This window comes from Pelodiscus sinensis, chromosome 3, assembly GCF_049634645.1.
Source record: "Pelodiscus sinensis isolate JC-2024 chromosome 3, ASM4963464v1, whole genome shotgun sequence".
Classification (NCBI taxonomy): Eukaryota; Metazoa; Chordata; order Testudines; family Trionychidae; genus Pelodiscus; species Pelodiscus sinensis.
In genome coordinates, this window is record NC_134713.1 from 41,458,915 (window position 1) to 41,476,313 (window position 17,399).

The 17,399-nt window shown below is 46.4% G+C and overlaps 1 protein-coding gene across 2 annotated transcripts in view; it reads left to right on the forward strand.

Moving 5' to 3' along the window:
- The first annotated feature begins 3,222 nt into the window (after positions 1–3,222).
- Positions 3,223–17,399, forward strand: part of AGPAT5 (1-acylglycerol-3-phosphate O-acyltransferase 5) — a 76,259-nt gene continuing 62,082 nt past the window's right edge. The window contains exon 1 of one of the 2 annotated variants that reach the window (XM_006137757.3): positions 3,223–4,000. In XM_006137757.3, the coding sequence (XP_006137819.1) occupies positions 3,782–4,000 (219 nt within the window). In that variant the 5' untranslated portion in view covers positions 3,223–3,781. The remainder of the gene's footprint in view (positions 4,001–17,399) is intronic. The other variant, XM_006137756.3, reaches the window with a different exon arrangement.

Here is a 17,399-nt window from a genome sequence, read left to right on the forward strand (position 1 = left end):
TCCCCGCTTATGCTAATGAAGCCCGGGAAATTCAAATCCCGGGCTTCATTAGCAAGTGCGGTATGCATACATTACCCCGCTAGTTCGAACTAGCGGGGTAGTGTAGACATACCCTTAGTGATCTTGTAACTGGAGACTTTATCATGATGCATATACACAACGGGGCCAAATTTAAGTTGCAAAGTTGTGTTTGCTTCAGAATTTCATCTTTCCAGGTGCAAAAATAATTTCTAGTCCTAGCAGAACAAGATATCAGACTATAAATCATACTGTTCCAATTACCACTTTGGTTGCCTCCTCCATTTGAGTTCTGACATGATCTTATTGGCTTCTATCTCAAACTTATTTCTGAACATGAATTGAAATGGAAGTTTTGAAATGGTATAAACTGTATTAATTTTCACTGCTAGCAATCCAGAAAATGTTAGTGGCAAAAAATCACATCAAAACTGAAGTGGAGAAATAAGATGCTAATCAGAATAATGTGATTTCATGAACTGTTGTGTGATTTGTAGGGGCCTCTTGGCAGGGCAGAGCAGAGCAAATTATTTCCAAACACTATTTTTTCCCAAATACTGGTTCTAGATAAGTGAACAGAAACAAAATATTGTGATCTCAGTAGTAGTAACTTGAAATGCTATGACATCTGTGCAATATGATCGTGTTAATATTGCTATGAGAACTTTGACTTTCCAAATTTGGGAGTTTAAATGTTCATACTTCAGGTGGTATTTACATAGTGTTTCATTTTTATGCATTTGATTTTGATGTGACATTATCTGGCTTCATCCAGTCTAATTAATATTTTCTAGTGTATAGGTTCTTAAATTTGCCAACACCATCATGTAATTAATCCAACAAGGAAGAGTTTAAATATTTTAAGCTGTTGCATTTAATGCTTTACATTTCAGGGTTTTTTCTGAAGGAAAAATGTGGGGGCTAAGCAAAATGCCATTGAGGTATGAACAGTTATGTGGAATTTATATGTGGAAGCCATAAATAGATCAATCAATATGCACACATCTGTGAGTCAAACAAACCTCATTTGCAAGGGCTAACCCAAGTTCCTCTCACCGTCAACCAAAGCACAGGAATTTTAGACACGTCAGCTTGCCATCTCACCTTAAAACTAAACAAAAATACAATTTGTCAAAAGTGCTGTTTCATCTAAGCTGAAATACGTTAGTTTCTACAAAATTTTCAGCATGAAGGGGGAAAGAGTGAGGGAGTGTATACTTCCTGAACTAAAAACTCAATCAAAAATAAATTTTGACACAATTTTATTTTCACAAAAGTGTTCAAAAGGCTTGGATTTCATTCCAGATTTCAAAAGCTGTCATGAAATACAACTGTCGTCTGGTCAGCTCTAACATACAGCATCTGAGGGCTTGTCCGCATGTGGAAATTTACCCACATAATTATACGGTTATATAATTATACTGATGTAAATTCCCACATAAGAAGTGCTGTCACAAGTAGCATTATACCAGTATAACTGCTATGGTATAATTATATTGGTAAATTTTCCCTAAACATCAGTAAGTAAAGAGTTGTATCCTTTACATGATCCTGAAGACTACATGGAAAAAGCTAAATCATTTTAGCTAAAATTAAACAAAACAAAAATAACCCAAAACAACCAATTTGAGGCAGACCCTCAGGATGTAAATTTCAGGCTGAAGTTATGCTATGATAAAACTATAAACAACTGAAAACAAACTTTGAATGGGACATCTCAGGCACCTTAATAACAAGTGGCACTAAGTAGATCTGTCCACAAAAACAAGCAGCCCAATTCCAGAAAAAAACCTTTTTTGCTAGGTAGAAACAATCCACTAGCAAGACTCAGTTTGCCAGTTACTGTATGGCTACGTCTAGACTACATCCCTTTTTCGAAAAAGGGATGTAAATTAGACGTATCACAATGGCTAATGAAGCGGGGATTTAAATCTCCCCCACTTCATTAGTATAAAAATGGCTGCCACTTTTTTTCGGCACGGAGATTTGCCGGAGAAAAGCGCCAGTCTAGACGCTGATCTTGCAGAAAATAAAGCCTTTTCCGAAAGATCTCTTATCCCTCTTGAAATATGTATTTATTATTTATGTCTGTAGCAGTAATATTTTGGACCTCATGGTTCCAGACACTGTACAAATGTGTGTCAGACAGATGGTTCCTGTGCCAAGGAGCTTGTAATCTACCATCCAGCATGGCATTTTCAACTTCAGCATAGCAACACCTATAGGGTGCGTCTAGACTGGCAAGATTTTGTGCAAAAGCAAGCGCTTTTGTGCAAAACTTGCCAGCTGTCTACACTGGCTGCTTGAATTTGCGCAAGAGCACTGACATTCTAATGTAAGAATTCAGTGCTTCTTGCGCAAATACTTTGACGCTCCCGCTCAGGGATAAGCCCTCTTGCGTAAGAGGGCCAGTGTAGACAGGCACCTTAATTTTTTGCGCAAGAAAGCCCGATGGCTAAAATGGCCATCGGGGCTTTCTTGCGCAAAAGTGTGTCTATACTGGGCACGGGTGCTTTTGCGCAAAAGCACCCGTGCCAATCTAGACGCTCTGTTGCGGAAATACTTTTAACGGAAAAACTTTTCCGTTAAAAGTATTTCCACAAAATCATGCCAGTCTAGACTCAGCCATAGAGAAAGATCAGCAGCATACACCAACATCTTGGTATACTGGCATCCCAGCTGAGGGAACCCTCACCAAGCCCTGTGAGCTGAAAAGTGACACCATTGCTATGGCACTGATTGGCTTAAAGGCGCTCTAAGGTGGATGCCCAGAACAGGGGATTGTGAGATGTGTGACAGAAAAGGCAGGATGGGCACTTGGCCTGGCGTGCCGAGACACACTGGATGGTGGTGGATGGGGGCAGTGAACAAGGGCCAACATCCAGGTAGGGCAGGAGGAGCTAGGTGCCCATAAGCCAAACTGTACAACAGGAAGTAAGTGCCTGAGGAAGGGCTGTAGGGAGGGGCGAGCGGCGAAACTGGAACTGCAGGGGTGGGTGCTTGGAATGGGTCTGTGAGACACAGAGTGGATGTGTGTGTGGAAGGGAGGCGGCGGGGGAATGGCAGATGCCCACCAGGGAGGTGGTGCTGGGCGAGGGCAGGAGTCCAGAGTCGGGGCTGAGAGTGGCAGGTGACAGGACGGGGCTGTGGGGGTAGGCGGCAGCGGCTGACGAGGACACGGCTGCGGTGGGGGCGGGCCAGCAGGGCGCTAACACGGAGGTTAGGATTGGCGGGCACTAGCGGCGGGGCGGGAGAGAGGGTGCCCAAGACGCCGTGGTGACTGACGTCCAGACTGGGGCGGGGAGACTGAGTATCCGGGACGGGATCTATGTGGGGGGCCGAAGACCCAGGGCTCTGGCGGGGCGGCGGGAACAGCCTGGCCCCTGCCAGCCGGCGCTGCCCAGCCCCGTCCCGGGGAGACACCTCAGGCCGCAGCCCCACCTACACCCTCTGCTGAACGGGGCGGGGCGGCGGCCTCCGGTCCTTGCCCGCCCCCGGAAGTCTCCCCGCAGCCACTGAGGAGCCACCTTGTTGCGGCCCGCGCCGCTGCTGCCGCCGGGCAATCTGGTGGAGGAGGCGGCCAAGGGGAGACGGAACCCGGCCCATCCCCCAGCTCCCGCCGCCGCCACGCTTGCTCCAGCCCGGGCGCCGCCCCTGCCCGCCCCCGCTGCGCTGGCTATGCGGCCGGGCGCCGGAGGCGGCTGGAGACAGACCGGACGCGGCGCACGTGGGTGCTGAGGGGCGGCGAGGCCGGGCCGGGAAGATGCTGTTGTCCCTGGTGCTGCACACCTACTCCATGCGCTATGTCCTGCCCGCCGCCGTAATGCTGGGCACCGCGCCCACCTACGTGCTGGCCTGGGGCGCCTGGCGCTTGCTCTCCGCCCTGCTGCCCGCCCGCTTCTACTGGGAGCTGGATGACCGGTTCTACAGCATCTACCAGAGCATGGTGCTCTTCTTCTTCGAGCGCTACACCGGCGTGCAGGTGAACCCCCGCGCCTGGCACCGGGAGTGGGCAGCGAGCAGAGCGGGGGGCCGAGTGGGCACCAAGGGGTCTGCACTTGGGGCCACTGCCAGCCAGCTGCTACGTGGAGGGCACAGGATCTGTGCTGGGGCTCGTGAATGCACCCGTCGCCGCCGTGTTGCTTGGGTGCCGAGCTGTGCCACTACATGAACTGCTCAGACTGAGCCAGGTCATCCCGTGTCAAGCGTTTGTTGTACCTAAATAGACATACATTAGGCAGAGTAGTCTCAGTGAGATCAGAGTACCACGAAGGCAAAGAAAATATACTTAGGCCACTGGCTATCCACAGACCTAGCCCTCTGTTTGCACAACCTCTCAATTCAAATCTTCTTGTCACTCCCTTCCTGTGTTCTTGTCTGGGTTTTACAGCTAAGCAAGCTGCCTTTAATTGCAGCCACTTGACCTTGAAACCCGTGAGCTGCAGCCTTGGAAATCGGTGATAAAACTCCTACAGACTTCTCATTTCTGTAGGCTCTGGCTTTTCTTTTGTAAGCTGGGGTAGAGGTCTGACCCTCTTATTTTGCAAAGAATCATCACAATAAGTTTATCTGGCACTTTTCATTCACAGCTGTAAAAGTGCTTTAAAAGGAAGACCAATATTATTATGTTCATTTTACAGATATGGAAACTGAGGCAAAGAGACATCTGCATAATAACATTGTGGAATCCAGACGCGCTCTCCCCTTTTAGTGTTTTTAACAACAGAACCATGCTGTCTCTTTTGCACAATCACCATACTAGGTAATAAAATAATAGACAGGAGTAAGGCAAACAGGATTAATGAAACTACTAGAAATGACTGTTGCTACCCAAAGAAAAACCTGTGACCTTCCTTGAGTTCTTTGCAAATAGTGGCTTCAAACATATTTGTAGTATTGAATGATCACTATGAATATATCTTGGGTTATATAAAGTTGTTCGTGTCTGACTTGTGTTTCAAGTTAGACTTTTTCTATTATCACTTGGTTCATAGTAGAAGGAGTGTTAAAGGGGTACCTTTGAGTTAAAATAAAATGTAAAAATTAATATATTGTTAATAATAATAACTTCAATTATTACAACCAATGAAAGTAAGCATAACTTCCCAATATTCATACTGCTCATTTTCCTAAGTTCACTGAAGTTAATTGGAGCAGTGATTTCTAGTAGCTCTGAATTCAGGTTCAAGATCTCAAGGTAGAAACCCAGAATTGGAGGCCTCTCTTGCAAGTTTCAGCCTGCTCTTTCACCTATCAATATCTGTATGTGTGCACATAACTATACAGGCAGTCCCCGAGTTACGCGAATCCGACTTATGTCGGATCCGCAGATACGAACGGGGATTTTCTCGCCCCAGAGGACTGGAGTGGCGGGACACCTGGTCCCGCCGCCCGCCTCCTTCGGGGCGAGAAAAGCTGCTCCCCGTCTCCCTGGTCTGCTGCGGGAGCCAGCAGACCAGGGAGACGGGGAGCAAAGCGGCGCAGGACCCGCGGCTGCTTCCAGATCAGCTGGAAGCGCCGCGGGTCCGGCCCTGGGTCCTGCGCGGCTTTGCTCAGCATCTCCCTGGTCTGCATCTCCCTGATCTGGCCCGGGTCCTGCGCCGCTTTGCTCAGCGTCTCTCTGGTCTGCAGACCAGGGAGACGCTGAGCAAAGCCGCGCAGGACCCAGCTGGACCTGTGGCGCTTCCAGCTGATCTGGAAGCGGCCGCGGGTCCGGCCCCAGGGTCCTGCGCCGCTTTGCTCAGCGTCTCCCTGGTCTGCAGACCAGGGAGACGCTGAGCAAAGCGGCGCAGGACCCGGGCCGGACTGTGGCGCTTCCAGCTGATCTGGAAGCGCCGCGGGTCCAGCCCGGGTCCTCCGCCGCTTTGCTCCGCGTCTCTCTGGTCTGCTGGGGGGGACGCAGCTAGTGCCCCCCTCAGCAGACCAGGGAGATGTGGAGCAAAGCCCGGGGCCTGTGGTAGAGCAGGTGGGGTGCTGCCGGTTGGTCCCGCAGCACCGCTCCTTGGCGCTACTGGACCAACCCGGCAGCACCCCAGCTACTCTGCCCCAGGAGTCCTGATTCAGCCGCTGCTGATCAGTTTCAGCAGTGGCTGAATCAGGACGCCTGGGGCAGAGCAGCTGGGGTGCTGCTGGGTTGGTCCAGTAGCGCCGAGGAGCGGCTGCGCTACTGGACCAACCCAGCAGCACCCGAGCTGCTCTGCCCCAGGCGTCCCCAAGTTAGCCGCTGCTGAAACTGACCAGCGGCTGACTACAGGAAGCCCGAGGCAGAGTTGCTCTGTCCCGGGCTTCCTGGAATCAGCTGCTGATCAGTTTCAGCAGCAGCTGACTTGGGGACCCTGGGGTTCTTAAGTTGAATCTGTATGTAAGTCAGAACTGGTGTCCAGATTCAGCGGCTGAATCTGGATGCCAGTTCCGACTTACATACAGATTCAACTTAAGAACAAACCTACAGTCCCTATCTTGTACGTAACCCGGGGGCTGCCTGTACTTCATTTTTACAGAGCACATTGTCTTAGAGAATCTCAAAATTCTTGACAGATATTAATGAATGAGTCTCCCAATGTCACTGTGAAGGATTACATCTTCATTTAGATTAGGGAAAATTGATAGATATTCAAGTATCAGAGGGGTAGCCGTGTTAGTCTGAATCTGCAAAAGCAGCGAGGAGTCCTGTGGCACCTTATAGACTAACTGAAGTGTAGAAACATAAGCTTTCGTGGGCAAAGACCCACGTGGGCAAAGATGCATCTGACGAAGTGGATCTTTGCCCACGAAAGCTTATGTTCCTATACTTCAGTTAGTCTATAAGGTGCCACAGGACTCATTGCCGCTTTTAGAGATATTCAAGTTTACATTTTCAAACATGTCTTAGTTATGGATCCCTATGAGTCACCTATGCCGTGCTTTTCAGAGTACCTGAGCACCCTCTTAAGTCCAGTTATAGTCAATAGGAGCTGCAGGTGCTCAGCACTTGTAAATCTAAACCCTGCGTGTCTGAAGATAGGTAACCAAAAATGGATGCTTCTGAAAATTTTGGAGTAAATCAGGAAGTTTGTTACAGAACTTGAAATGGATCCCAGATCTCTTGGTTCTAGTCCTGTAACAAGACTGTTCATCCTAGCATGATCATTCTTGAAGATTCCAGGAGCCAAGTGGGTGATACACATAATTTTATTTACAAGCTTAATGCATTTCATTACTAATCTTAAACTTCTCCTGTGTAGAGGTTAAATGCATAAAGTGCACTAATACACTTGATTTGTTATATAAACTAAAACAGGGAGGTAGGATAATGTTATGTTTAAGGCACAAGATTAGAATCTGGGAGTTCTGTTCTCTGCTGTGCCACAAATTGTGTGACTAGCCAGTTGTAGCGACTTCTGTCTCCATTTCCACATCTATATAATCTAGGGATATAAAAACCTCCCAGAATACTTAACTGGTTAAACAGTTTGTTTTAGCAGTTAACCATCAGCTGTGGGTGGTTGAGGCTGCTCCAGTCCTGGCTCTCCACAGCAACAGGTTGCTCCTTCCCAGCTTGGGCCTGGGTGGTGGGGCCTGCTAGACTGCCTTGGGAGGGGAGGGTCCTCTAGTTAATTGGCTAGTCAGTAAGTATGTCAAGGGCAGATGCTTATTAGTTAACCTTTAACATCCCTATAATTCCCTATTTCAGGGTGATTTCAATTGTTTGCTCTTTGTTCTTAGCTTTGTGTTCATATAGCATCTTCCATCCAAAGATCTTGGTACATTATTATTAATTAGAATTGATTTTCCAGAGGTGTAAGATCAGCTGCTTAACTCAACAGATCGTAAGGCTAAAACTCAAAATCAAGTATATATGTACGATATAAACCATAACTAAGTTTGTATGTGGTTCAGGTTTCCTATTAGGAAGGTGCCTTGGGATAAGTATTATGAACAGGACACTTATTATTGAAAAATACATACTCTGTCAAACATCTAGCACTAACTATAAGAAAATAAGAGCAGAGAATACCAAGGAAAGACAGAGAATGGGAAACATCAAGAAAACCACTGGCTATGCCTATACTGTACTGTGCTTTTTTTCTTAATTTCTCTCTATTGGTTCAGTGCAGGTACAACAGTAATGGCAACATAGGCCTTCAGCTACTATTTTTTATCATAGGATCAAGTAACCCCGCTAAGAGTTGCAACAGAGGATGATCTTTGAAAAAGTGCAGGCAAGATAAAAAGAAAGAGGGAATAGAAAGGAATCAAAAACTAAAAAGCAGGAGAGTTCCTTCAAGACCAATGCTTGTGGAATGACACTTGTGGCTTAAAATCAGGAGATGGAAAAGTAAAGGGAGGGAAAAAGGCAAGCTGAGAGTAAGAATTAGTCAAAGAAACGCCAAATATTTGATCTCTCACCATTTTCAGGGGTAGAAGGAGAGAATCCTTGGAACTTGTTTTATGTATATATTCTATTACTACTTTTTGTTGGAAAATATTCCACAGCTCTTAACTTGGAGAGGGCTAAAGTGATGCATAGGCCCCAGCCCTCCAAATGTGTCAGCATATGTTTGCAGAATTGGGATCATAATCATAAACTGCTATTTTAGGGTTGTCAGCCGACGGTCAGGGCAGTGAGTCCCTTATGACCGGCTGAAGTTCTTTTAAATTGTGCTTGGTTCTGTTACAGCAACTGAAGGAGTCAGGTTAAAGCTTAAACAGTTACTATTTTATTGTTACAGGGTAAACTTAGTTGTTAAATGCTACTGCTGTGTTACAGATAACACAGCCACTACAAAGGACAGGGCAGAAATTACACTAATACGTCACTTACAGGTACCATGAAACCCTTTTGGTTCTCTGAGCTCTTATTAAATGCATGCAAAATAGACACATAGCAGGTATATATTCTCACCCCTGCGTTCCAGACTTGGCGTGGCCAGCGTCTTTCTCTCAATCCCTCGGGAAGAAGTAGGGCGAGGTTGGGCGTCCCACAGACCTCGGGAGACAATCAGCAGGTATAGATGATTGGAGCTCAAATGGGGTGGGCTACTAACCCCCTCTTTATACCCCTCGGGTCACGTAGGCTTCTTCCTGGTCTCAAGTGGCCAATTAGGAAAAATGGCTTTGAACACCAAGTTTCCCACGAAGGGTGCAAAGCATAATTTACACCTGGGAAAATGCAGACAATGGGCACCTCTGGTATGTGATGGGCGAAGATTCCTCTCCTGGGACAGTGCAGGCGTGTCAATTACTGGTACTAGCCATCAGGGCGACGGGAGGCCCCGGGTCGTCAGCTAGCCCATTTACTGTCTGGTTTCTGTTTATGGTAGAGTCAGGGACAGGCAGAACACCTGCGTTCCCAGGGCATCAAAGGCTGACTGCCTTTCTCTTGCTCTCTGGGGGGAGGGGAACAAGATGGGGTTCGTGGAAAAACAAGATGGGGTTTGTGTCTGGCTACAGGGGCACATAGTTAGGTTAACATAGCAGGCAACAAATTTCCCCAGTGTCAAGCCCTCATGCTTAAAATAAAATATCACTAAAGCAGTGTTTCCCAATTGGTGCTCCGCGGAACTCCAGGGTTCCACGAAGCAATAGTAGGGGTTCCGCGAGGAGCCGGCACTCCCACCCCCCACCCCGAAAGGAGAGCGCCGGTGTGACGGGAGGGACCCAGGGACCCATCCCAGAGCGGGAGGACTCACCGATCCCTGCGCTTTATGAGGTGCTCAAATGGCAGATGCCTGTCTGTGCCACCTGTTCTTGTGCGGCAGCACAGTGGGGCTGTACTGCCACCAAGGGAACGCTGAGCTGGGAGATGTCAGCTGACCGCCGGGCCGTGTGTCCAGTGTGGGAGGGGGAAGGATGGGTGACATCAAGGGGAGGGGTTAGCATGGGGGAGCCAGAGCAGGGAATTCAAAATGACTGCAGCTTCAAGAGACAGGGCGGAAAAGGTAGCAAGGGGGACAGGAGAATGGGAACAGAATTGGAGCGGGGGAGGAAACACCAGCATTATTCCAATGCCTGGAGTTAAGGCACGGAGGTGGTGAGTTTCGGAACTAGGGGAGCATAGGGGGCTGAAGTCGGAGGTCCCCGGAGGTAGGAAGAAGCCAAGGGCGGGGCTTGCCTACAGGTGACCTGCGGGCTGGTGCATTATGGCAGGAACCCCACCAGCCAGACAGGTCCTTACCTGAACCTGTCTTTAGAGCCATGGGCTGGGATCCGTCTCCCTACCCCCACCCGCCAGCAGCGGGGCAGAACTGTTGGAGATGCTTGTGGTATCGGACTACAAAACGGACTGCCATTGAGGCAGAAACAATTGTAAACTGGTTAACAAAAGGACGGCCAGGCGGCCATTTAAGCCAGAGTAAACTGACAGAAAAGGGGGAGAGGACTGCCATCCCTTTACAGCCGGCTAGCCAGCATAGGCGTATGGAGGCTGGGGCAGAGGGAACAGTTGCTCCCGGTTGGCACACCAGGGGAATGCTGGACAGAAGTGACCCCACGTGACCCACAGCGGGGAGGGAAGCTCTTCCCCTCCCCAAAGGAGCCAGCGTGTGCCCCCTGAATAGCTGGGGCTGTGGCACCCAGCAACTTAGTTCCCGGGCTTTTCTGTGCGATGTGGAGGAAGTTCAGGAGACCCAGGCTGTGCAGCTCAAACTATGAAGGCAGCACGCTCTGCCCTGGAACTCCCCATGCCCTCCCCCTCCCTGCCCGCAGGATCGCATCGCGGAAGTAAGTTGTTGGGGTGTAACAGCCCCTGCTGCTCAGGCAGCGCACACACCATCTGTTTGGGGAGGGGGAGTGCAGTCGCACACTTCCCGGAACCCAGAGGTGCTGCAGGATTGTCAGGTACTGGTCCCAGCTGCCCCTGTCCAGTCCCCCCGTCCCCACCAGCACCCAGCAGCACCCTGTCCCTGGCCCCAGACCCCTGCCACCCACCCCAGGATCCAGCATCACCCTGGCCCCCCAGCACCCTGCCATCCACCCTAGCACCACCCTGTCCCTGGACCCAGAACCCTGCCTCCCACCCAAGGACCCAGCACCACCCTGTCCCTGGCCCCAGCACTCTGCCACACGCCCCAAGACCCAGCACCACCCTGTTCCTTATCCCAGCACCCTGCCAGCCACCCCAGTGCCCAGCAGGACCATGTCCCTGACCCCAGCACCCTGCCACCTGTCCCATGATCCTGCCCCAGTACCCCGCCACCTGAGCCAGCATCCTGCCACCCAGCAGCACCCTCTCCCCAGCCCCACACCCACTAGCATGCTCTTTCCTGCCTCCACCAGCACAGTTGGGACTGTGAGGGGTGAGGAATCAGAAAAGTCAGTTCCAAAAACCTCCAAGCCTCACTAAAGACAATGCTAAAACCTTTTGAGTTTAACATAATATTTTATTTAAAAATGAAGCCTGGCCAACAAGCCCCCAATTGGGGCCAAACCCCCATCTCAGTGCAGCATCATAACACTCCTGTACCACCTGACCCCAAATCTGAGCCTATCATACACTGGAACCCCCTGTCCTGAGCCTCTTACATCCCCAAACTCCCGCACCCCCACATCTTCAGTCTTCTGCCACAACACTCCTGCACCATCCACACATCACAAATCTGTGTCCTGAGCCCATCATACTCACAGCCTTCTTGCCCTGGGCCCCTCACATATCCAGCCCAAACTCCTGCACACTCGCATCCACAAGCCCATGGCTTGCTCAGCACCCCAACTTTCCACCTGAGCCCAACACTCCCCAGCCTGGAGCCCCCTCCCCGAGCCAACATCCCCTTCTCTTGCATCCAGATTCCTTCCCAGAGCTTGTAATTCTCACCCCTTCCCACACCCAAATCTCTCATTCCCACCCCAGAGCCCGCACCTCCTGTCTCAACCTAGTGAGAGTATATAATGGCTGGGGATAGCAAGTGATGGAGAGGAGGGGAACAGAGAGAATGAGGCCTCAAGGAAGAGGTGGGGGGTCTTGGGGAAGAGGAATGTGATTTTCATGGATCCCCGCCTCCCCCCCCCCCTTTTTTTTTTTGCTTGACAAATGTAGGGGTTCCTTGAAATTCTGAAAAGCTGAAAAGGGTTCCTTGGCCAAATAAAATTGGGAAACACTGCACTAAAGTATAATCACACACAGATAGGATACAAGAATGTTAATATTATGTTTCTATGGCACTCTTCATCTAAACTAAATGCTTACAAACATTAAAGCATCCTAACATCTCCCATAGGGGAGGTAAATTATTGGGTGATATTGTAAATTAGTATAAATGGTACATAAATTAGTAGAAATGGAAACAAATCTAGCTTAACTCATTCTCTAGTTTTACAGACTGGGATTAGTCCATATGGCTAATTCTGACAATGCCCAGGAGCACTAGCTTGGGTTACAAACATATAATATGGAAATATAAATGCAATCTATTGGAAAGTGGGACACACTCCTTTCCCTCTTACACATCTATCTTGTTGCAAGATCATTGTGTTCTTAAGACACATTTATATTTTCTTTGGCTGTTGACTCCCCTTCGCTGTGGTATGAGCTACAACAGTGTTACAATATATTTTGCTAGCTGGAATGCTTTTTAAATTTAGTAAAGTGACTAGACGGCTTGACAGCAAAGGATGTTAAGTGAATGACTTGGTGGGTCAAAATTACACTGACACAGACAGGTGCAGCCAAGTCATTGGAGTAGCATTTGCTATGTCTTTGGCCCCAAGTTTATAAATCTTAAAATGTATTTGGGCTGTTTTCAGTTGTTCACTTAGTATATCAACTGTTAGCATGTCTGTTGTTCCTTTTTGAATCCACCTTTATGATCTGAAGGGGTTCTGTACCCATGCCTACATTTCAGGGAGCCCAGAGTTCATATGCTCTTCTTTCAAGATGTGATTGAACATTACAATTATTAAAAATATTTCTGTGATGAGAGTGCTTGAATGGATGAAAATGTTGGTAATGGGCTATGATAAAGCCTTTTGTCTCTCAGTAACTATTTAGACTCTTATCACAGTTACTGTCAGGGTGATAAAATTAATGTCTGTTGTGTTTACATATTTCAGAGCTGATGAGGGATAAATACTCTTGATTGTAATATTTTCCAATTGAATTTGATATTTATGTTGATTGGCAATGTAGAAATGCTAAAGAAGAAGCTTGTGCGATTTATTTAGGAGTTATTTTCAAGCTGCAGGGTTTTGATAGTGATGTAAAATCTGTGACTAATTTACTTTGAATGTTTGTTCATTTTTTTCCTTGGCCAACATGCACACATCTACCTTTCTATCTCCATCTGCACCCTCTTTGAATAAAGAAATGTTAGAAGTGAGTCTTCAACTAGAAGCATTATGGAATTCGAACTTTCATTGCCCATGTAGTACTCAAGTTATTAGGAGATTTGTATGTGTCTTATTGGTAATGCTTCCGCAGTTATAGTCAGCATAACTATATTGTTTCTCACATCTGTTACAGAGTATGTGCTATGCCACCACTACACTATGTTGTGTAATATACTTTTCGCAATGGGTGTTAATAGTTTGTAATACTTAGGTCTTGTCCGTACTGGGAAAATGGCATGGTGTTAGAAAATGTGCTGACTTAATACATTGTTTAAAAAAAAAACATTTGGCACCTAGCTAGACAAGGACAGCTGTGTTTAAAAATGTTAGCTGCTGAAGCCTAGTAATGCCTTGTTTATCCTAGAGGACTCACTGATACTGACCTTGGTGAAGCTATAGACGCAATTGAGACATGTTGAGGGAAAAAATCCAGTATAGTCACAGCCTAGTATTTCTATCTCATGCCAGAAGCTATTAGTGAGGCAAATGGATAGCAAAAGTTTAGGAATGGCTAAGGGGACAGGTTTGAAACTATAAGGAGTTTGTTGAGGGGAATGAAAGTTACTGTTCCCTGGAAAGGGCATCTCTGTAGTGATAGACACTGCAGAAAAGTGCTAAGTCTCATGATACACGTAATTAAACAAGGAGATGTTGGGACATGAACTGACTTGATCTGTAGTTTTAAAATTATAGCCCAGTTGTTTGGGTCTGGCTTTAACACACTTTAGAAAGGATCCCTACTTTTTCACAATTACCAACAGGATACTCCCAAACAGAGACTGGTTTTAGAATAAACTGCCTCACTAGGGATGTTAGGCAGACAAGGTGTGTAAGATAATGTTTTATTGGACCAATTTAGGGATTGTCAACAAGAGTATTCTTATTAAGGAATATGTGCCTTTATATAATACAATATTTATTTGTGTAAATTATTGTACAAATAAATGTTAAATGATGCTGCTTGAACACAATGGATAAATTTTCCAAATGTAGATACCTAACTTTAGATACCTAAATCTACAAATAGATCTAAGTAACTAAAGACTGGAACCTGAGTGAAACTCTGCCCATATTCTATATGTCTCAAACATGTTTTTGGAGATTGAGAAAATGCTCCACTATGGGTGCATATGTGTGTGTAAGATAGATAATGTGTCGATCTGAGCTCAATTTCTATTCTGATTGCCTTTGACTGTCACACTAGAGGTGAAAGTGATGTCTTGTTTAAACAGACAGTGACGGTGTTTCCCATTCAATTGGATGCCAAGTAGAAGTTTGGTATATTGCAGCCTATGACTAACGGTGCGTCTACACTACAGAGGAAGATCGAAGCTCCCACTGTCTATCTTCCAGGGTTTGAATTAGCTGTCTAATTAAGACAGCTAATTTGAAGTAAGAGGGCACTCCAGTCAGTGCCAGTAACCCTGTTTTCACGAGGAGTAAGGGAAGTTGAAGGAAGAGTGTTCTTCTTTTGATTTTTTGCAGGCTAGTCAGTGCCTAAAGCTGAGGTAATCTACTTTGACTTCAGCAATGCAATTAATGTAGCTGAAATTGTGTATTGTAATTCGACTTTGTCCTGTACTGTCGACATACCCTAAGAGACTACGGTAGATGTCAGCACTGTGAGATTCAGTTAAACTATACAGGCCTGGCACTGAGATGTTGTATACTTGAGGCTTCCACTGACTTTGATTGAAGTTGCGGGTACTTAGTAGGCTTCTATTGTACAAGCCAAAAGTAACCTAAAAGCTCAGGTATTTGGCAAACTTATTTGAGTAATTATGTAAATTGTACTGTCTTCTTAATCTTCAGATTATAAGATTGTACATGAGTTTTACAGCAATATCTGTCATCTATAGTTGTATCTGTATCTAGTATTAACATATAGAATTGTCAGTAAATATAAAGGGATGCCTTTAGGGAAATCCTAAGAAGTCAAAAATACGTTGCATTGCACTAAAAAGAGAAACAACTTCTGAATAATACGGAGAGGATCAAAACCAAAATGTGTTTGTTTGAAAGGGTGAACTTCAAGAACAGAAGGATGAACTAAAAGGATAGGCTTTTCTAAACAATTATTTAAACAACCTGGTTTGTGATTGAGAATCAGGAGATTTGACTTAATCACAAACAGGATTGTTAGGATTAAGTCAAAACTCTTGGTTTTCAATATAGTGCTCTACCCTCTCAACCTCCATATAGGGTAGTTTCCCCCCTCAACTGCATTTTACCTGAGTGATGGCAGTTCCTTTCATAAAGGGTGACTAATGTGTAGGAGTTGCTTTATTCCTACATAAGCTGCTCGTTATTTCAAAATATTTTTCAAAATAATGAGTGCGCTGTTTTGCCATCCCGGTGAACCTCGTTGCATGAGAGATAAGGGATGGCTTGAAATAGTGCATTATTTTGAAATTTGGTGCTGTGTAGGGACTCCTGTACATTTCAAAGGTGGAATGTACAGGCTCCCCTCCTCTCTGCCCCTTGCTGCCTCTTTCTGATAGACAGCAAGGGTGGGGAGGGAGTGCCTAGTCGACTAGTGTGTTGACTATCCGATAAGCTTTTGCTTATCAGATAGTCGACTAGTCAGTTAGTCGCTTACATCCCTAAGGGTTGACATGGGTAACACAGGATCTCTACATTTGCACTGTATCAGTCTCAGTATATTGACCATAACTCAGCGCTAGGGGTGGCTAGATGTCCCAGATTTATAGGAACAGTCACGATATTCTGCGCTTTCTCTCATTAAAAGCATCGCTTACCCACTACCTCTGTCCTGATTTTTCACACTTGCTATCTGGTCACCCTACTCAGCACTGCTGGGGAGTGGTGTTATGACGTAAGCATAAAGAAAAGCTTATATCAGTGGGAGACAAATGTGTTGTAGATACATGCACAGCTATATCAATACTAAGTATCTTACGCAAGCCTAACTTTGTAGTATAAATTAGGCCTCACTTTCTATGGGGCTCCAGTCCCAACTCTGCTAATGACTTTCAGAATGATGTGGGACAAGTCACTTGCCTTTATTTTAAAAAGGGTCCATTAATTGAAAGTACTTGAAGATATTTAGCATGTTTGGTTGTTCAGTATCTCAAAAACAAACAAACCTCATTTTAGTACCGCAAATTAGTAAAACACTTTATGCTTGTAATTTTATTGATTTCAGAGTAGATTCTTAGGTATGTAAGTGTTTTCAGGATTAGGATCTAAGAATAAAACAGTTAAAACATAGGTTAGCACTATACATCAAATGCATAATCAGAATAAATAAAATACTAAATTGATAGCTCTATGTATAATTTCTAGACAGAATGAAAGTAAATCAAAATAAAGTAAATCAAAGTATCTTCATTAAATCCTCTGCCTCAGTGCAGCCAAGTAAAGGATTTCTCAAACATCTTAAATTATGCATCAGACTCCCTACAAGGTGACTGTGAAGTTCAATCTCTGGGGTTTGGCAACAGTTTCTTTCCCTGAATGCAAATAGAACACACAAGTGTACTATATTTCTGCTTTATTAATCTGGTTTGGATGAGGTTTTCAAGCCAGGAAACTGTACTTTGTGTCTAGGGATATAAGTGAGCAGTCGAGTGGTCAACTACCCAATACGCCTAGGCTTACCAAGTAGTCAAGTCCATTACTCGCTTCCCCCTATTCTGGGACAGGAGGGAGCAGGAGACGGTGCTGTGGGAGCTGGCTTAAAAGCTGGTTCCCCTCCCCTCCTCAGTAACACCTCCCCCTGCCCCACCATGCTGCTGCCTCTGTTAGAGGCAGCAGCTGGGGGAGTTGAGGGGCGACTGCTTCAGCAGCAGCCCCTGTCTGTGGTGGCCTGGGCTGGCCTCAGGCAGAAACTGCTCTGCAGACGGGCTGCTGATGGACCTGGCATGAGCTGGGACTGAGCAATCCCAGCTTGGTCCGCGTTTGCTACGGGTCCGTGAGCTACCCTGGCTGTGCCTCTGTATTTTAAGTGTAGTAAGAGCTGGGCTGCCTGCACACCCAGCTCTTACTACATTTAAACTGCAAAGGCATGATGGGGGTAGCTCCCGGACCAGTGAGAGCCAGGACTGAGGAAGCCTTCC